Below are 22,626 nucleotides of genomic sequence, written 5' to 3'. Positions count from 1 at the left end.
CCATCCCCTCTCTAGGTCTATTTTGGTCACTTTTCCAAACCGGGATTCATGAACACCATTGAGTGGGCCCCATCTTGGAGGTCCCTTCCTTATTTGTAGATTGGAAAGTCCTATTTGCTAGAGGACGATGGTGTGGAGCACCTTGGTATAGACCAGGGTGTCTCAAAACACCTTGGTCCCCCTTAAATAGGCCCCAATTTGAAATGGGGTAGGTTATATATCCCCTCGATGGTGTTTGGTCTTCGTGACTATACTTCATCATTGGAGGTCGACCTAATCGATAATTCACCTAGGGAGCCCTATATAAAGACATCATATCAATTCATTTTAGATTGAATAAGTAATTTAAGACTCCATCCAAAAGTATTTGTGCATTCTTGAAGCATTCATCATCAAGATTTTTTAAGATTGAAGGATGCATTTCATCCTTCAAGCATTGTGAAGCAAGGTTAGATCAATATTCATGCAAGCATGTGTGTGTGATTAGGTTTTTCATGTTCATGTGTTTGTCATGCCATTACATTCAACATTTATGATTACATTCAAAGAGCATTGCATCATCATCAACAATTGTAGATCTAAGGTATATCTCCTTAGTATTTATTTCAGTATTTAAATTATTTTATTCAAGGTTAATTCCCAAACTAAGGTTTGACCTAAGGCAAACCCCTATCCACAACCCTATTTACTTTCTTTCTCTGTGTAGGAACATGCTCAAGAGTTGTACTTAGGAATTTCAGCAGTGTCGACAGTGATGAACAAGTTCAGCTTTCAACGAAAGAAAATTCAGAGGAGTAGGGCAAATTTGTACTACCTGGTCTCAACAAATTAGGGTTAACTTTTGGGAATATGTTCTAACATATTCTTTTGCCTAGATATTACTTTGTGGCTCTATGGGATATATGTCACAATTTGTTTTTGACAATTGACTTCAATTATTCGTGGTTTTACCTTAATTTCACAATTATTATTCAATTTCCAATTAAGAAAGAAGGAGATCCACACCCACAAAATTGGTAAATCTAATCAATATACTCAACCTCTTTTCTAATCAATGTATGGTTAATTTGGTTTGTTAGTGGTTTTCTTTGTTGAAACCCTAATTCCAAGTTTACAGCCATTAAACACATATAATGAAGTTTTATTTTATTCATATTGGCTTGCAAACAAAGACAATCTAGCAAGACTCATTAATTTTGTACTATGTCAAATGCTATTAGAGCTATAAAATCATTAGCAATGTGAGAAGTGTGCTTGAGGATAAAGGTATGAAATATATAGAAGAAAAGTTTGATAAATATAATGTTAGAGTAGCAACAAAAAGACAAGAGAATAAATTTATGTAACATGTTATTTATTTTTGTTTTTACAATTTAAAAAATGAAGAAGTAAATTTAATGTTGGGTTACATAATTTTGTGAATGTGAAAGATAACATTGTTGAGTTAGATGAAATTGTATCAATTTGGAAAATGGACTTTGATGGTCCTAAATTTGACAAAGAAATTGATGAAGAAGTCAATCTAATGTTGAAAGAGGAGATATAGAGATTAGAAAGATTGTTGGATGGAGAGATGATAAATGACAAAAGGAAAGAGATTGTAGCTGAAATATGTCCTCTTGAAGGCATAAAGGTGGGGGATGGAATTGAAACAACAAAAGAGGACAAAGAGATTATAGAGTTATTATTTTATTTTTTTGAATTTTATAAAGAGACTATTCATACTAGTTTCTTTGAAGGAGAGATAAAGAGGAATGAGAAAGTACGTATAGATGAGGAGGTGATGAAAATATTTAATAATAGTAAGTTTTATGTGTTGATGTGTGTTTCAAGTACATGCAAACATATATAGATTTCTATGATAGAATATTATCTCTCTTGAAAGGTATGGTAAATTTGGAAGAATTTACAATCCTAAGGCTACGATTATTAGGTATTGACATACTAGTCACTCAGGGCTTGTTGTATTTACTTTTTCACAAAGGGACTAATGATTATTTCCTTCATTTTACTTAGCGATTTGATCTTTATAGACTAGTCTAAAAGATTCAAAAAGAAGCTTGAACATAATATAGATCATAAACAAGAACTTCACAATTTACAAGTTTCAATTACAAATAAGCTTCATTTCCATTAAGTAATTAAAAATTTTAAAAATATTCACTTTCAATAACAAATCATTCATAATACCAAAAGATCTTTAGATTTCCAATTGGATTTCAAAATAAAATTCTCAAGACTTAGGGTTAAAGAGAGAAAATGTCTAAATTTGTCAAATATTGCACACATATATTTTAAAAGAAAAAGAAAATAGAATGCAAACTACATGTACTTTAGTAGAAAACTTGTACAACTACATACAAATAGTGTCATCTTCAAGGGAAAACTAATCAATTTGCAAAAATGAATTCAATATGCCGAGGGAAATGATGCAATGTTGATATTTCCACAAAATTCAACTAGCAAAAATAAAAAAATTGGTAGAATTCACAGTAGACTTTTAGTATTGGCTTTCATAAATGCCAATCTTCACATAACATATAAGTTTTTATTGAATTGATTTGAATTGAGTACATCAAGTCTAAATAATTACACACAAATTTACTCAATTTCAATTTGAGTATATCAAGTCTCAATAATTCTGGAATGACTTAATTTAATTAATAAGAAAGTTTATTTTATATGATACATGCATCACAACTATATTCAAAACTAAAAAAGGTAGGATCATCCTTTTGCTTTGGTTGGTGGCACATGGGTGATTTTAGGAAGATGACAACTAGCAATGAGTTGGTAGGGGAATATTCTAGAGTATCTTTATACCTGCGAATGACAAAAAAATGAATCCATATTAACTCATTCTTCCATGTCTTCCTCTTAGAAACATTCTCCTTGTGTTTTGGTCTAATAATCACTAAAAGAAATGAGACTTTTACCATTTACCCCTTTATCATACATTTGGGCTTTACACCATCTAAATAGATAGTCATTAAATGTCTCCTTAAAAAATGGAGATTTTTCCTTCTATGTTTGGCCACCTTCTTGTACTCTTTTATTATGGTGTACTTCTCCATGATATCCTCTATCTTTTCTTTATGAAAGCTCCTTGTTGGATAACTGAGCACTAAGGAAAACATTCCCTTGAAATATCTTATAGTAACTTCAATGTCATAGACTTCATAGGATGACATCATGTTTTTTCATTCACTTTTTAATGACAACCACACCATCAAATATCCAATCTGTAATTGCTTCCCTCAACTTTTCTAGTCTTTCTTTGCCTTTTTGAGCGAGATCTTGTTCAAATTCGATCTCTTCATCTAATTGAGCACTTCATATAGGGTATTGAGAGTAAGGATATGCTCTTCCAATAGTAATTGGCCTTCCAATCTACTAATGTCCTGTGGCCTTGATAATTCTATGTCATATTGTTCTAGCCTTGCTTCATGATCGACCCTAAGGTTGACAATTTTTCCTCTCTACTCCAACAAAATGTGCCAACTATGACAAGTAGTAGTTATTGTTGCAAGGTGTGCACCCTTGGTCTCCTTGTGTTGTGAACCGCAGTGCTTGGGTTTGTGACATGGCTTAACCGCCTCTTGTGGATTCTATAAGTCTTGTGGTTGTATTAGGCATTAACAGGTCGATCTTTTGGTGCAACGACAACCGCACTTGTAACAAGTGGTATCAGAGCTTGGTCACAGGTTCAAACCCCTTGCTTGCACTGGGGGGGATTGTTGCAAGGTGTGCGCCCTTGGTCTCCTTGTGTGGTGCAACACAACGTTTGAGTTTGTGGCATGGCTTAACTGCCTCCTATGGATTATATAAGTCTAGCGGTTGTATCGAGCCTTAACAGGTCGATCTTTTGGTGCAATGACAATCACACATGTAACAGTTATTGCTTCTTAAACCTTCATAAAAAATATCTTATCCACTCTTGTGTGACCTAAAACACATATTTCTCACTTTCCACTTCTCCAATCTATCGTCTAGAAGTTAGTGTCAAGTTTTGTGATACTTCGCTTATCCTTTCTCCTAGGGTCATTAGATTCTTGATGAAACCTTGTAGCTAAGCTACCTAAGCTTTTAGCTCCCTATTTCTTCTATTGTCCTTATGAATTATCTAGCTTTTCTTTTCAAGGAATTATGTTTCTACCTATGACATTTGTACACCAATCATAGGGTCCACACCAACCCTTGCTTCATATTCATCATCTTTCAAATTAAACACATTAGTCAAGGGAAATGAGTTTTCCTTATTTTATTTTACTTCATCTAAAGCAAAGAAGTTGTAGTTATTATATCAATCAATTATTCTCTTATCTTACTCTCATGAGTAACCATCTCTACCCTTTTACTTATGTCCATCTTTGTAGGTGGTAGCTTCCTCCATTGAGCAAGTGGAGTTGAATGCTCCATGCTTGGACTTATGTTTGCATGGTGACTAATCATTGACTTGGAACATTATCTTCCACTACTTGATCAATAGATCAACTTGATGCACCAACCTCAAATTGTATGAGTATTCAAATCAGTATAGCAAACACTAGGGTTTCTCTAATTCTAGTAGTCATTGTAGGGTAGGAGGTCTTGTTCTCAAGGTGGCAACAATTACAACTTTTGGTGTTGGTAGTACATTACCTTCCTTGGTTGACTTGATAGCTTTAGCTCTTTGAGTTTCTTCACCTCTCCTCTTCTTTCACAGAAGTCATCATATGTAGTGGGTTTTGCTTTTCTCTTCCTTGCTCTTTTATTTTCTTTGAAGTAGGTGATTTCTATACCTTGTCTATTTAGGTCCATAACATAGCAAGCAAATCTGAGTGGAGTCTATCAACCTCTTAGAGATTTCATTTAAGGAAGTAACCTCGTACTTAGAATAATTTAATTCTAGAATGGCGATCGACCAAAATTCCTCAAAAAATGATCCATTGTCAGTGTTGGCCTTCCCCTTTTCAATTCCTCTCTCAATTTTTGTATATGATCATTGGAAGTCAACCTAAATGTGAAAATACCTTTAGAACCCTATATAAGGCATCATTTCTAATTCATTTTCATCTAAGCACACATCTAGAAATTATATTCAAGAGTCCTAAATTCCTTCATTCAAGAGCATATCTAAGTATAAGAAGCATCAAGCTATGACCACCTATCTTCAAGTATGTTTTCATGATGCATTTTGTTATGATTTATCATGTTATTGCATCAACACTTGGAGGACTTATCAAAAGAGAATTACATAACCACTAGTATGAATCCTAAGGTAATATCATTTTAATTCAACATTTTCTTTTAGATCATGCATCTCACTTCCTTGGGGTAAGATCTCTTTTTTTTCATCATTGTTGTAATGGAGATGGAAACACCAATACAAGGTTTGAATCAAGTAAGCCCCTATACATCACAACCATTTTTTTCTTTTCTCTATGGTCATAGATGTGACAATTGAAAGTTGCATATTTACAAAGAGCATACTGAGATAAATAGTTCCAAACTTTGAATAAGTGAAAACCCTTGGCCTATATTGATTTGCACATGTGACCAACACTTTTTAGCTAAATATAAGAGGAAATGATCTATAGAGCATCCTAATTTGGAAATTGATGTTTTAGCTAATAGAAGCACCTCTAGGTCTAGAGTGCCTAGCACATGTGACCAACATTTTCAACTCTGTATTTTAGTGGCAAATTATTCTTTGCATCTTATTTCCAAATTTGTACTTTTGAGTTGACTTTCAATTCTATATCTGTCTATTTATGCATTACACATTCACATCAAAGCAAATCAAATACAAAAGGAGGAAACATACATACACAAGATTAGAATATCCTTTTGGATTAAAGTTGGATCTTGGTGGCTATTTCCTCAAATGTTGATTTGAGATCTTAGTTTATGTCTCTGAGTAAGGATCTCATTTCCCATCACTTTGACAAGTAGCAATATGATTGCTTGAAATCCCAAAGATTGTGGTTCTAGAATGATAATTGATGAAAGTTGAAATAGAATTTTTTAGCAGTTCATGTTTTTGTTATATATATTTATTTATTTTTAGATATTTTTATTTGGTTTTATTGTTTTTTTACTTTATTTGTTTGTTCTTTTTTAGTCTTATTCTTTTTATTCTTTCTTGCTCCTCTTAGTTTTTTGCTTCTATCATTATGTTATTGCTTTATAACTTCTTGTGTTTCTTCTTTGTTTTTTTGTCTCTTTTTGGTGTTAATTTTTTATTTGTTTTTGGCTCCTCTTGGTTTCCATGTCTCTATCCTTGTGTTTGGTCTTCCATCTTTTTAATCTTCTAGGTCTACTATCATCTTCATATTCTGCTCTCTTGCTCTCTTACTTTCTCTTTTGCCCTGACGATGGATCATGGTATTTGATTTGAAATGTTAGCAATGCAAAAATTTACATGGTCGAATCCAGAAGAACAAAGAGCAAATCATTATGGACTGTGGAAGCTTCATGAATTCAACAAATAGAATTTTATAAGAGATTCTAAAGCCTAGCAATATAATTAGGCCATACGATCATATCTTCAAACAGATGAAAAGTAATGAAGAGATTGTGAATCCATTTCCAATCATCTTGGACTTGACTTAAATGATTCTAATTTATAACATTTTAAACATTTGAAATGAACCATACTAATATTTATGTAAAATCTTTGTTAAACATTATGTAAAACATTTGCAAAAGATTTTAGTAAATTAAGTATCAAACAAACTTAATAATTTTAAATTCAAATTTAGATTGCCAATCTCTTTTAAGTCTACAAAGCAAAATGAAAGGGAAGAAACAAAAGTCAAACTAACTATCTACATTATACATGAAAAAACTAGAATTTTTTTTTGAAGGAATATAATATAAAATATCAGTGTTTAAAAATATTAGAATAATAACTTTCATTTATCGTAATAATGAATTATACAATATGTTATTTTTCATCAATCACAATTTATATGACTCAAAACATTTCATTTATCGCATTGTAATATATGATTTAAAACATTTTATTTATTTATCGTACTAATGAATCATAAAATAAACTATTTTTGTTGTGATAATTATTCAGAACATTGATACAAAACTACTACATTTTAGTCGTGATAATGATTCACAACATTGATAGAAAACTAAAGCATTTTGCTCGTGATAATGATTCACAACGTTGATACAAACTAGTGCATTTCAAGATCATGAACTAAAAAACAACTCTATAATAAGTGTTTTAAGGACTCTAATTTGTAAGATGTTAAACATTTAAGATGAACCACACCAATATATGTTTTTTGCTAAGTAAAAGCTTTTAGTAAACCAAGCACCAAGGAAATGAACAATCCTAAGCTCAAATTTGGGTTATCAATCTCATTTTTAATTTTATGAAGCAAAATGAAAGGGGAAAAACTAAAGCCAAGCAAACTATCGATACATAATATGATACATGAAAAAAAAGAAGAAAAAAATCGAACGAACTTGAAATATTTTATTTATTGCAATAATGAATCATAAAAAAAAAATATTTTTTTATGAATTGTAATATATGATTCAAACCGTTTTATTTATCACATTGTAATATATGATTCATAACATCTTATTTCTCACGATAAAGAATCATAGAATAAACAATTTTTTATTGTGATAATGATTTGAAACATTGATACAAAACTATTACATTTTGATCCGGAGAATGATTCACAATATTGATAAAAAACTACTAAATTTTTTGTGGTGAATAGTAGCCATTTCCATTTATTAAGATGAAGTACACTATTCACAAAAAAAAGTAGGGGGATACGAGATCAACCCTTAGGAGTCAAATGGGCATAGCCTAGATAGCCAAAAATCACATTTAACATAGGCCAATCTTTGAGAATAGAAAACACAAAGAGAAATTGCTAAGCGGTTAAAGCAATGGCCGAAGGAGGTGGATCTCTATCATCCTTAGGAACCCATAGATCAACGGTGCCAGGGTTGTCATTCGGGAGGGACAACCCTTCTTTAGTAGCAACATCCTATAATTCCTTGTCTTGATCAGTGCGAGAGGGCAAGATTGTCATAGCTGGCCAATTCCTATCACCATCTAAAGCCGACCACCCACTAGCACCACTAGTGGTCGGGTCCACACCCCCTGAGCCCCACTTGGAGACAAAGCCCTCGCGCGACGGAGAGACGAAGCGTCGCCTATTGAAAGCATTGCCACCACGAGACTGGTGGCGAATGATGAATGAAAGAACTATGTTCACATTGGCAACCATGAAAACGACAATAGTGATAGCTGAAAACTATTACATTTTGACCGTGATAATGATTCAAAACATTGACACAAAACTAATAGATTTTGACCATAATAATGATTCAAAACATTAACACAAAACTAATAGATTTTGATCATGATAATAATTAGAAACATTGACCAAAAACTACTACGCAACAAATTCCCAAGACATTCAATCTCATGAGAGTGACATGTAGACAATGACTACGTAGCATTGAATACCATACCATTGAAGCTCTGATGGAAGAGACAAAAACCAAAACCAGATATGAATCCATCCTTTTGCCGCAATCAACTCTACCTATTTGTCCGTATCAGGGGCGATATTGTTGGCATCGACAACGTTACTGTTCAATCAATGGCCTACTCCGCACTTTGATTGGGGCCGAAAGTTACCGTTGGACAAAATACAACTTTAATACTCAAAAATAGCATATGCAAAAGCGAAAAAGCAAAGGGGAATTGATTATATGCGCATGGCAGGGAGCAATGGCAGACAGATTGCAATGGAGTGCAAAGTGCTATTATAGATTGTATGCAGGTCCTTTCCCCTTTTATGAAATCCCACAGCGCTAGTCAGTCGGTGAAAGTTTCAGGCCATGGAGGAAGTGGCGGCGGCTTATGGGCACAGCCCCGCCCACTATGCGGTGGCTCGCAGAGACCATGCGGCTCTGAAGCGGATTATAGCGGCGCTCCCGAGGCTGGCGGAGGCGGGAACAGTCCAGACGGAGGAGGAATCGTTGGCAGAAGAGCGGAGGGCGGAGGCCATAGCGGCTGTGATCGACAGAAGAGATGTGGCAAAGAGGGAAACGCCCCTGCATGTGGCGGTGCGAATTGGGGATGCCACCGCGACAGAGATGCTAATGGCGGCAGGGGCAAACTGGAGTTTGCAGAATGAGCAGGGGTGGAGTGCTCTGCAGGAGGCAATCTGTGCGCGGCGCGATCACATTGCGATGATCATCATGAAGCATTACCAGCCCATGGCGTGGGCTAAATGGTGCAGGCGTTTGCCTCGGCTCATTGCCTGTATGAGGCGAATGAGGGATTTTTATATGGAGATCGGTTTTCACTTCGAAAGCTCCGTCATTCCATTCATCGGCCGCATTGCCCCCTCTGATACTTATAAAATTTGGAAGCGGGATGCTAATCTTAGAGCTGATACTACTCTGGCGGGCTTTGATGGGTTTAAAATTCAGCGATCACAGCAGAGTTTTCTGTTTTTGGGGGAGGGCGGCAGGGGAATCGCTCCTGGGTCGCTCCTGATGTTGTCCCATAAGGATAAGGAGATTATGAATGCATTTGAGGATGCTGGTGTTCCTCCCTCGGATGCAGAGGTTGTTAATGAGGCTGCGGCCATGACCCATTCTAATGTTTACAGGCCTGGTATTGATGTCACGGGGGCGCTCCTTGTTCCGCAGTCGAATTGGCGGCGACAGGAGAAGACTGAGATGGTGGGCAACTGGAAGGCTAAGGTTTATGACATGCATAATGTTATGCTCAGCTTTAAGTCACGGCGAGTTCCTTCGCAGAGTCATGTTAAGGAGGAGAGTGACTATGATCATCTTCTCACGGAGGACGAGAAGCGCCAGATGGAGCGTGCTCTCGACCTGGACCTGGACCTGGACCTCGACGATGGGTTTCTTGTTGCCGACAGGCCTGCTGATTTCAATCGCAAAGGGGACTTTTATTTGGAGAAGAAAGAAAGGTTTAGCTTTTCTTCCTCTTCGTCTACTAAGAATGCCAACATTGAGTTGAGCTTCAGTAGTAGTAAGGAGGAGAAGGGGTGGGTTTGGGGCCGACGAAGCTTTAAAGATGAGAAGGGCGTCCCTTCTCGGAGCTCTGTGAGTATCGAGAGGAAGGGGGGTTCGAAGAAAGCGGAGGTGCAGCAGGGTAGGAGGTCCTTGGATGTTAAGAGAAGCGACTTCATGGTGGCAGCTGATGATGGAAGAAAGTGGGTCGCCAGAGAACCCAGTGTCAGGTCTCGAGGAGCTTGCCCTCCGAATGACACTAGTACTAGTAGCCAGGAAAGTGTATATAAGAAGGGATTAAGGCCCGTGTTGTGGCTCACACCACAATTTCCCCTGCGCACCGATGAGCTGCTTCCACTGCTTGATATCTTGGCAGATAAAGTTAAAGCCGTGCGTCGTCTCCGCGAATTGCTTACCACAAAGCTTCCTGCTGGAACTTTTCCTGTCAAGGTTTGTAAAAAATCATCCATATTCTGCTACTTGTACCCTTTTTTTATGCATTGTCTATGCATTCTTCAAAATTCATCTCATTGGCATTTCGGAAGGCTGCTGGAACTTTTCCTCTCAAGGTTTGTAAGCAATCATCTATATTTTTGCTTCTTCGGCATTGTCTACGCATCCGCCAAAACGCACCGCATCTTTCCCTGTTGAGGTTTGTAAGCAATCATCCATATTCTGGTGTATCTTGGTTCTGCTACTTGTACCTTTTTTTTGGCCATTTTCTATGCATCCATCAAAATGCACCTCATTTACAGTTCAGATTCTTTTTGTTGGGCGAATGGAGCATACCCATTTTTTGGACATGTAAGATATCCTAATTGTATCCTTTAAGTTCCAGTATGTATTTTTGAGTAACCAGAAGGGCATTGTCTACGCATCCATAAAAATGCACCCTCATTAACATTTCAGTTTCATTTGTTGGATGCATGGAGCATGTCCATTTTTTGAAATTGTTAGATTGCCCTGTAGGGTCAATATGAGTCCTTGAGGCCTATAACATTAACCGACTACAAGGACAATCCCAACCTCGTGCTACTTGGACTCTCTTTTTGATTATTGTCTATGGATCCATGAAAATGCATTAACATTTCAGATTCATTTGTTGGATGCATGGAGCACGTGCAGTTTTTGAACTTGTCAGATCGCCCTTGAGGACTAACATTAACCAACCAGAAGGGCAAACCCGAGCTTCTGCTACTTGTACTCTCTTTTTGGGCATTGTCTATGGATCCATGAAAATGCACCTTATTGACATTTCAGATTCATTTTGCTGGACGCATTGGCTATATATGGATCTGTTAGATCACCTGATTACCCTATAGGTTAAGTATGTGTCATTACAACTTTAAATATTCACCAACCCTTCTGCTACTTGTGCCCTCTTTTTGGGATTATCTATGCATCAATAGTAATGCACCTCATTGACATTCCAGATTCTTTTTGTTGGACCTATGGACCATGCCCCCTTTTTTGGACTTGTTAAATTTCCTCCTGATTGTCCTGTAAGTTAAGTACATGTTCGTCAGGACTTTAAACACTCACGGGTGGCTGAAGCTATTCTGGCTCCAAAACAGACCTTTCGTACAGTGTGATAGCGATGTGTTAGTCAATCGTAGCCATTTATTGCAAAATCGACAGTGTAAAACGTGCAACTAACACGCATGTTAGTCAATCCGTACTGCCGTTTTGGAGCCAGAATAGACGCGTCCCTCACCAGCCAGCAGAGTAAATCCAACCTTCTGCTATTTATACCCTCTTGTACCCTCTTTTAGGCAATGTCTAATATCTATGTATCCATGAAAATGCACCTCATTGACATTTCAGATTCATCTTTTTGGATGCATCGAGAGTTGTCCATTTTTGGGACTTGTAGATTTTGGACTTGTTAGATCACTTGATTGTCCTGTATTTTCGGTATGTGTCCTTTAGGAATTAAAATATTCACTAACCACAAGAGTAAACCCAACCTTCAGGTAGCAATTATCTATAGCACTAAGTTTGCCACTTTTCAACTAAGAAGTTTGGAATCAGGTGAATACCAAAAAATCCCTAATCTTTTTGTCTTAATATTTATCCATATGTGCAACAGATAAGATTTAATTAAAAACCCTAGAAAGCTTTTTTGCTTCCCTGTCAAGAAATTGCAGCCATTTCTCAATGAATGGTGCCACAAAGATAATGGATGTAGTTGTCAGTTTGATGTCGTAGACAGGGCCTTGGTTTTCTATGAAAACATTGGGTGCAGTGTTGGATGCACTGTCAATCTGCTAGCACATCAACTGCTAAAATGTTGGCTGCAGTGTTGATTGCACTACCATGTCTGGCTTCAGGATTTTTAGATTGGCAGAGCTCGAATCCCTCAACAAAAACGATGCCTTGGCTGGCTTCCTCACTTCCAAACATGGTGCCTTGAAAATTAATGGCTGCAGTTGGTGCTTTTGTTGACGCAGTGTTAGCTGTAATGGCAACTCCAGCTGTGTAGATGACTTTGAGGATCTGCTATGCGTATATGATATTTACTATCTACTTTGAGGTTTATCAACGTCCATATTTGTCAATTTCTAGGTTTTGAAAACGAAAATAAATCAGCCCATACTTCCTGCTGCTAGAATTATTATTTTTGGTTTTCAAATATTTATAAAACTTTTATTTAATTTTTAATATAATAATTTTTTTTCTTTGATTGGTAATGAACCGAAGTCAATGAGGTGTACATACCTTACCCCTTTGTGGGATTTGAACTTGTGACCTCTCTTTCAAGAACACAAGTTCTCCACTACTAAGCCAACTCAGGCTATACAATTTTTAATATAATATTATTAAGTGTTCATAAAACTGTAATATATTTTTATAAAAAAATATTTAATTATCATAATAAAAATAATAATGAAATTTTAGATTAATATTCTTTGAAGTTAATCATGACGTTTTCTCTTCAAATTTTATCATTGACAAATTTGATTTCAATTTTATCCTCGCCGAACTTGAACTCAAACATGAACCCTGGTGACTTAGTCAACCATCATTGGTATTTCCACACGAGCCTATTTATAAACTTGCTGTTATTTCATTTAGCACTATTATGAGATGGAATATCAGACCTCTTAAGATTAAGATCCTCAACTGTATAGGCCAAACCGGGGTTTCAGCAAGGTATTGATCATCCAGGGCTTCTTTGAAAGACACTCTTCTTCTGGTGTTAGATTTTCTGCTCAAGATATTTTGTTTAGATTGGTGGTTTAGAACACTCAATTATAATTCAGGCTTAGTAACTCCTAATTTGGGGTTTCTAGCAACCAACTTGTTGAAAACATCTATGGAAGCTCTCTCTCATTCTCTACTATTAACATCTTGTAGAGGATCAGAGTATGTACACGCCTTAAAAACTTTGAAACTATTCTTTATAAATAATAGTTATTTTACTATAAAATCTTTGGTATAGTTGTTTTTACTAGGCAGAGCAAACATTAAGGTCGGAGGAACTCATTACACAACATTTTCTACTAACATCCTGCAAGGGTAGATAACAAGTATCATATATTTCAGCCTTATAGGATAACCCTTTGGACACACGAGATATATTTCTCAAACTACCTGCTTCACTAGATATATTGGAATTTCAATCTTTGCTAAGACGCAACATGGTATTTCTTTCATCACTTTATCATTTCCACGGAGGCTTCTTTCATTTGAGGATATTTAGTTTTGGTTATAGACAGAAATTATATTACATGGATAATAAAGGTTCAGCATTTTGTTGAATTGACAATAACAGAAGTTGTTGGATGACTATTTTATTACTTTCAAATATCCTAGTTTATGTCATTTCTACAAACAAGAACCCAGAAAAAGCAGGTAGAAATAATTCACAATCTCTATATTTCAGTTTCAGTCATGGTTTTAAAACTCACCGAGTACTCACATGTCACTGTGAGTACTCAAAAGATTTTTTCACAGTGAGAAGCTTGATTATTTACTTAAGGGTGAGTTTTACGGAGAAAGTCACAGTGAGTACTTGCAACTATTGAGCAAGTCCACGTGAGAAACTCTTATATGCCAAGTTTTAAACTTAAGTATATTTTAATTTGCTGAGTTTTTCCTGAGTTTTGTACTTACATATATTCTAATTTGCTGAGTTTTGCCAAGATTTTGCCGAGTTTCAACTTTCAGCCAAAACTGGATCTGCCGAGCAGTGAGTTTTCAAACAATGGTTTCAGTATCAGAGGTTTAGGAATGCATTATAATAGTAACTTAAAAATAGTAGCTGGAGAGGAGAGATGCTTCAGCTAAGAAAACCTTGCTTCAGCTAAGAAAACCTTGCCAATTTAGAAATCATTGTAAACCTTTTTCTGTTTCCGATTGTTCTCTGCTTAGTAATTTATATTGTTCTCTGTTTGATAATTTTGATTTTCCAGCTGTTACAGCTAAAAGAGTCAGATCAGGTTTTACCTCTTTGTTGCCTGCTTTTCCCTGTGTTATTTCATGGTTAGGCTGGGGTCCCATGGATGGGGGCTTCCTAAAAAATATCAGTGGATGTTACTGAGATTTTTTAGGATTATTTTAAGACAGATGATCCCATGAATTTTGTAGTGCAGTTTAAGTTTAAAAATTTAAGCTCTGAAATTAATGGAAGCTGGTGGTGTCATGAATTTTATTATTTAGAATATTCAATTCCAGAGAGTAATAATATCAAACAATAAAAAAGTTAATTACTAAAAATTAAAAAACTTGAAATGATTGACCAGTGGCAGGAAAAAGCCTAAGCTGGTGGGCCAATTTCTAGCCCCCACCTTTCCACCCACTTAAATTTGCAGTCCTAAAAAGTAGAGGCTGCATTTTTTCAGGGAAAGATTCCAATTATTCCTGTAGCAAATTTTTTTTTGCTTTCATGGGACCTACTCAAAAAAATAGATCCCTAAACCCTCCGTGGAACCCAGCCTTGTTCATTTCTGTGGCTTGTGATTTTAGGTTATACTTAGTTATATTTGTGGCATTTTTTTTCCTAAATTAGTAGGCATCTATTGTTTACAACCTCTAGTAGTGAAACATTACCTTCGAATTGGAAAAACAAAGCATTTTTTCATCTATTGTTTACAACCTCTAGTAGTGAAACATTACCTTCGAATTGGAAAAACAAAGCATTTTTTAGTTAGTTTCAGGTGGATGTGCAAAACTGTTTTTTCTAGAGAAGGGCGTCAATGCCAACCCACTATTTCTGTATACAAATAAAGCTCTACATTCCTGGATATTTGCTTGAAAAGAAATTTTCATGTTGCAGTTCTCTGTTTTTTCATGAATTGTTTTTTGGTCAAAGGGAATCTATGTCATTTTTGCAGTTCCCTGTTTTTTCATGAATTGTTTTTTGGTCAAAGGGAATCTATGTCATTTTTGTACCTACTGTATTTTTTTCGTTTTTTAACAAACATGATTACTATGGCACAAACTATTCTAAGTATCAGCTTCCAATGTCTGTAGATATAATTTGTCTAATTGACTGACAGAAGGGGGATGACAAACGTCATCTTAGCTGATCATCATCCGATACCCTTCCATCTTATTTCAAAATCGAGACCCTTCCATCTTATTTCAAAATTGAGATGGTCATCATATGCATATTGAACCCTTGTTCTAAAACCTTTTTCCATGTTCAGAAGAGATGATACCCTTAGATGATCTCAAGCTTTGGGAAAATGAGAGATTCATGTTTAGAGTAAAAGTTCTAAGTTCTAAAACGCTTGTTCTAAAACCTTGCAATGGTGGACTAAGTCACCAGATTCATGTTTGATTTCAAGTTCCGCAAGGAAAAGATTTGAATCAAATTTGTCAATGATAAAATTTGAAGAAAACAAATGGTGATTAACTCTCATTTAGTAATTCAATAAGCTTGCATCATGGGAGTTTCGTGAACCTGGTTGCTTATGTTATTGCTTGATTTCTTTCAGGTGGCTATTCCAGTTGTTCCTACAATCAAGGTAGTCATTACCTTTACAAAGTTTGAAGAACTGCCACCATCTGAAGTGTTTTGTACACCTCCATCAAGTCCCGCCAATCTGCAAGATCTGATAGCAAGAGATAGTCATACCACACAAGAGGCTTCAAACTCATGGTTTCATTGGATAAAGGGACCTCCCAACCGCAGCATGTCAGGTTCTGCAAGTCCGGAAAATTCCTCAGAAGATGTTGAGGATCCTTTTGCCATCCCAGCAGACTACAAATGGACAACACTAGATGCAAAGAAAAGGCAGGTGAAAGACAAAAAGTCCAAGACAAAAAAGGGGAAGAGATCCAATTCTGTTGACATTGCAGAGAACAATGAGGTTGAGAGAGAGTTTTAAAAGCTAGTTCTTGTTTTATAAAATCATTTCGATTGAGGCCGTCAAGAGGCCTACCACACAAAATGCATGGAAAAGTTGATGCTTAACATATTTTATTTCTACCATCTACCATATCATGTAAGAAGGTATTTTTAGTGTCAAATTATATAATTTTTTTTTTCTATTTTCCTAATCTTCTAAATGGAGTGTCAACTTTTCTACCTCCCTGGGGTGTGTTATAACTAATCTGCCACAGAGATTTTCTTATGCTTCTTTTTGAGGATTTAGTTTGGCTTGAAAGGAGTTTGGTCCTTATGCCCAAGCCAACCCTTCGTTACTAATTTGAGGATTCCAATATATTACCCTCTTCTAGATGGGTATACATCGTTGCATCTATACAAGCATTCAACCTACTATGAAATTAATTGAAATACATTGACATAGAGTATTACAGATTAATTGAAATATAAAATATATAATAATCCAATGAGGGAAAAATTGTGGTGAAGTGATTGAGAGCGCTTTTCAATATATTGTAGTATTGGATTGCACTGCATTATGCATTATTACAAGCCATGATCACTAATTGGATGGAGAATTAGAAAAACAAATAGCAAAAGTGAAAGAAATCAAAATAAATTAAGAAGACTTTAAGAATATTAGAACTAGTATATCTATATTTAAAAAATATATGTAAAATATGCTGAGAGATATCTTATAATAGAAGAGAATCATATGTAAAATAAATGTTCTTTTAAAATACTAAACACCAAGAATACAAATCCATTGAAGTCCTAGTTGCAAAACCCTGTGAATCTAGGTGGAGACAAGTGGCGAGGGTTCTATTTTATTTGGAGTAATAAAATAACACCTCCATAAAATGTAACTTTGTTTTAACTCAATAAAAAAGTACGAAGTTATTATTTTAATATCATTGTTTTTAAAAATAAGCTAGAAAAGGAGTCCCAATCCCTTACATAACTGGAGAATTTTAAAATTATAGCATAAAACAAAACATTAAACAATATAAAAATTACTAATAGATACATAACTAGATAATTTAAAAAACAGAGCATAAAACAAAACACTAAACAACATAAAAATTACTAATAGGAATGACCAAAAAACAAATAGAAACAACACAAGAACAACCAAGTAGCACAAGTCCCAATCTCGGTAAGGGGTCCCAATCGCTTACATAACTAGAGATTTTAAATTTTTTAGCATAAAACAAAACATTAAACAATATAAAAATTACTAATAGATACATAACTAAATAATTTAAAAATCATAACATAAAACAAAACACTAAACAACATAAAAATTACTAACAAGAATGACAAAAAAACAAATAGAAACAACACAGAACAACCAAGTAGCACAAGAAACATCACCAAAATAGTTCCAAACAATAAACAAATCACGCCCAATAATGAGTAGCCAGGGTTTTCCAATCTTTGCACTTAGTCTTTAACTTGTTCTCCCACTTAGCAACACCCATGTCAATATTTGATGTAGTCGTCTTCAACTTTTTTTCAAAGTCTTATCTTCTTCGTCTTGAATTAGTTTACGTTTTTTAACCTCAACCTTAAGAATGACAACCCTTGAAGCAACTCTTCTCATCATGCAATCTCTTTAACCAATTCATTCACAGCCTCTTCAATTTTATCCAATCAATTATGAAATGTTTTGATATCCTCATACTCATTCTCTCACTTCCCATTGCATGTCACACATATGGGCTTTCCCAAAAAGCTCTTCAAGCTTGTTCATTATAATGAGGAGATTGTCCAACATATTAGTCATCCGTTCAAATCCCTACAAGCCAACCAAGCAAAGTTTCTCTCCACCAATAATTTGTGATGTCCCCTTTCCAATTTTTTTTGTAAAATAACATATTTGAAACATAAACAACAATCTTCACCAAACTATATCTAACAACAATTAATCATATTCAAACAACACAAATAACATAGACAATTCAATTTAACATTGACATTCAGGATAGTTAGAAGAAAATTGCAAAGAGCCTTGTGGAGGCTACAGAGGTGATGAGGTTGCTAGCAAATAAACTTTGATTAATTAATCAACCCTTTTCACCGCTAGCCCCCTAGTTAACACTCGATAGTTTCCATGATAAGAACTATAGTTTCCCACTTATTAATTAGCCTATTCGAATAAGAATTAATTAACTTGCTAGAGTAGGAGAATTAATCAGTAAATTCGAGAAGTGAACTCTTCACCTTGCAATTGTGGTTGCTAGAATAAGATAAATTAAGAACTAGGGCCCATAGAATAGTAGGGGCTTATTTTAGTAGGCATGTATGGGGCAACTTATAGCCTCCCACCCACCTTGCATGGGGCGCATAGTATGGCAGTGGGGGGACATATTGTTATATCGATTCAAAAGATCAAGTGATCAATTCTCTCGGTAGGGCAACTATAGGGTGGGCAGGTCCTACTATTTGTGAGGGGTTGTTGGTGGGAGGCCCTTTGTTCCCACCCATCCCTTTCTCGGTCCTACGGGGTGGGAGGGCAATTGAAAAGTGTTGAAGATATGAAAACCATCACTAGAATTCTCCCCCAGTTGCACTAATGGAACAAGAGGTGTTAATTCACTATGGTCAAAGACTTCTTCCCACTTGAGTGGTTTCCATTTGACATGTATTTGGAATTTATGATGAATATTCCAATCTTGACAATCACTATCATAAAGTAGTTGAGGAGAGAAAAAGGATTTGCATTGCAATGGTGAAAAAGGTGAATGCTGGAGAGATCAAGAGGAAAGCTTTTCTTCCCTTCGAGGAGAGATGAAAGTTTCACTGCAGATTTCCCTTCAAACACTTTATCCACATTACATTTAAAAGAGGGGGAAATTCACTAGATCCAATCTCTTAGGGAAGAGATTGAATACTAAATGAATTGATAATGGGATAGAAATGACAAGCTAACCCCTCTTTTAGAATGGAAGATGATTGAATTATGTGTTGTAGAACCAAGTGTAAAAGTAGCAAATAACTGATTATAACTCGAGATAGAAGCGTGAGATGAAGTTGTGCACCTAGATCTGGCTATAATATGTCGAGACGAAGCTGCCTTGCGAATTTGAGGAAAAGTTGTTGGGACTGTACTGAAAGTGTCCACGGTCCTCCGAAAAAATCCGCGAAATGAAAAGGGTTTTTCCGCCTCTGCAAATGGAGTCCGAATCTGCAAACACTACTGCACACCTATAACCTACACACATAAAAGAGAGGAAAAGGGGTTGGGATTGGGGGTTTGCCTTCAGGTCAAACCTCAGTTTTGGAATTAACCAAATGATGAAAGAAAGTACTTGCAAGTAAATGTAAATGAAAGACTGAAATGTAAGTCACCTCAACGGAGGTTGTAGATAGAATGTAGGTAGATTTTCTTGTATGGAATTGAATGTTGAAAGGGATCTCCTCTTAAATGGTTGAATCCTTGACTTGAATGCAACACCTAGCCTTGAAGGGAGACTTGAGAATGCTCAATGCTGGAAAGGGATGCTTGAATGCTCTTGAATGCGTGAATGTGTGATCGATGAAACTTCCAACTTATGCAAATGGGAAGGTGAATGCAACTTATATAGTTGTCAGTTAGGGTTAATTGACTGATTTTTCATCACAGGCTGACACAAAGAAAGTTTTCCCGCTTTATGCAAAGTCCAATGCAAGGATAGGACAGAGGGGACCCCAAAATAGGGCAAGGACAAGGGTGCCACACCCCTCTCCTAAGGGGGATAGGGGCGCCACACCCCTATCCTTCCCTTGTCTCAGGACAAGAAGTAGGTTCAGGCAGTGCGAAGGTCAGAACAAGTGCGGTTTCCGAGGGTTGAGCAAGTCTCGGGTCTCCGATTAGGTTTGGGGAATTTGAATCGCCAACATGAAGACCCTAATGTGGTTGCAAATTGCAAGGGTCACAATTTTATGACACTACATTTTTAGCCCCCACTTTAGCGGGAGTATAAGCGTACGCCAATACTGTCGATAAAGTACAAGGAAACAAGATTGAAAGACTTCTACCACGTCAAGGAGGCAAGATGCACCAAGCCCCCTGTGGACTAAGGATCTTATGACATCTATTGATAAAGTAAAAGGGAAGATCAAGAAGGGAAAACCATGACTGCAAGTAGCAAGGTTCCCCTCACTATGAGTCACGAAAAATATACCAAAATTATAAAGCAAAGCTGAATTCACTAAATAATTCTAAGTATCAAAAAGGAAAATATGAGCAGAGTGTATGCCCCCACGTTAAAGCGATCGCGCACGCCTTATCGGGAGAAATTTCTTTAAGGTATGATACACTCAAGAGAGAGAGGAGAGAGGGAGCACGTTATCACAAGGATTTAGCCCCCAATTGAGGAATAAACTCAATGATAATGAACACAATACATGAGGTAGTTTCGCTTTCCTCAGGGTCAATATGTTGTATGATAACTCATGTATATCATATATGTATATGTGCATATACATATAATAATCGTCATTCCCCAAGGAAAGGACACTACCTTGGAAGAAAGGGAATAGATGATGTCTTTCGAGTCAACATGAAAGAGACCAAAAGAGATCTCAATGTTTTGTATCGTCCTCAAGTAGGCATTGAGGGAAAAATAGAAGAACAAGGATACACATAGAAGAATACTCATGAAGAGCAAGAAAGGGGAGAGAGAGAAGATCTACAATGCTAATATTACTAATCTAGCATGACATCCGCCTCCCGATCTTGTTGATCACTATTTCAGGAAGGCGAGCAACATGCCAAAGGAGCAACATCGAGCATAGCAGATGGAGCTAACACAAGATCAAAACAAGGACTATGCTCATGGGCTAAATCACTTTGTTCGATTCTAGGAGCTAGGATTAGGGTTTTTGAAAATTTAGTTGATAAATGTTTGTCCATATCAACATATTCATAATCACTATCAGAAGCATTAGGAGTTGTATTCCCATCATGAATAGCATTTTCACTCATTTCTTCATCTAGATTTATAGACAGAGGAGTGCGAACACGAATAAGAGTGAAACCATCACATGTTTTGTGCAACTTATGATATGGAGATGTAGGTTCAACATCTTGCTTAGAAGAAAAGGGAATCACATCAACTGTTGGAGTCTTGGGAGATTGAATGGTTCGAGGAACAACTTCACAAGCTCGAGCATGACGCCTTTGTCGGTGGTCTCTCGCACAACGATTTCGTCGAGTCTTAGCGGAAGGCTGAGAAGGAGGAGGAGTATTTATGAAAGGCGGAACACTCTCCTCTCTGATAGTTGAAGGTTTAGGTTGAGGTCTCTTAGGTTGGACAAGAGGAGAGACGAGCCTCTTCTTTCTATAAGAGCAAGGAGGTGGAACTGCACCATATAAAGGAGGAATATTAGGTGTAGGAAGGAGACTAGGTCCATCATGGGGAGGTGGTATAGGTCTAACCTTAGGAGGAATATTGTTGTTCTTCTTAGGAGAAGGCATAGTCACATCCATAGGAATAGGTTGAGGATTTTCCTTAGGAGGAAGATTAGTTCTATCCGTTAAGGGAAGAAATTCATCTTCAAGAATGATAGGAATGTCAAGTGTTGGGGATCTAGGTTGACTCAAGGATAAAATCATACATTTCTTCCATTTTCGATAAGATTGGAAAAGAGCATCGCTCCTTTGTGGAAGAGATTGAAATTGCTTAGGCCAAAAGAGATCAATAGGAACACATGGGCTTCTTTTAGATGGTCGAAATAAGTTGTAGTTAATAGTTATGATTTCTCCATTGTGGGGAAATTTCAAACACATCAATTGGAGAAGCAATAGCCTTCGTGGAAGATAGCCAAGGGTAGCCCAACTTCACACATAATTGTTCGGAAGAAGGAATGATAACAAAGGTGACATCCATAAATTTAGTTGGAACATCAATAGGAAGGGTGATAGAACCAATGGTAGGACAAGAGAATCCATCAAATAACTTCACAACCACATTAGAGTCATCATAGATCGGTTTATGCAATTGTAAAGTGAAAAGATACTCCTCAGTGATGACATTAACCATGCAAGAGGGATCAACAAGAGCACCACAGCAAGGTATGTCCTTAACCTTCACAACTATGTATAAAGGCCCATTGGGTGCCCTAATGGTCTCACTAGGGTTGAATGTAATACAAGGATCCTTAGGTGTCTCTTGTTTCTCTACCATATTCACCAAATTTGGAATTGTGGTAGTAAGATCAGAAGGAGAGAAAGAGGTATGTTTAGTCTCAATCATGTTAGAGGTATGAGAAAGCAAAGGATCAGTGAAAAT

At 36.3% G+C, this 22,626-nt stretch overlaps 1 protein-coding gene across 1 annotated transcript; it reads left to right on the top strand.

The window, feature by feature from the left end:
- The first annotated feature begins 8,521 nt into the window (after nucleotides 1–8,521).
- Nucleotides 8,522–16,515, top strand: LOC131063637 (uncharacterized). Its single transcript, XM_057997527.2, has 2 exons — nucleotides 8,522–10,467; nucleotides 15,960–16,515. Exons 1-2 carry the CDS (start codon nucleotides 8,869–8,871, stop codon nucleotides 16,350–16,352), a joined length of 1,992 nt encoding a protein of 663 aa, XP_057853510.2. The 5' UTR covers nucleotides 8,522–8,868; the 3' UTR covers nucleotides 16,353–16,515.
- The last annotated feature ends 6,111 nt before the right edge of the window (nucleotides 16,516–22,626 follow it).

This window comes from Cryptomeria japonica, chromosome 4 (assembly GCF_030272615.1).
Source record: "Cryptomeria japonica chromosome 4, Sugi_1.0, whole genome shotgun sequence".
NCBI classification, from domain to species: domain Eukaryota; kingdom Viridiplantae; phylum Streptophyta; class Pinopsida; order Cupressales; family Cupressaceae; genus Cryptomeria; species Cryptomeria japonica.
Note: the sequence above shows the minus strand (reverse complement) of the source record. Positions and strands in the feature narration are given on the sequence as shown.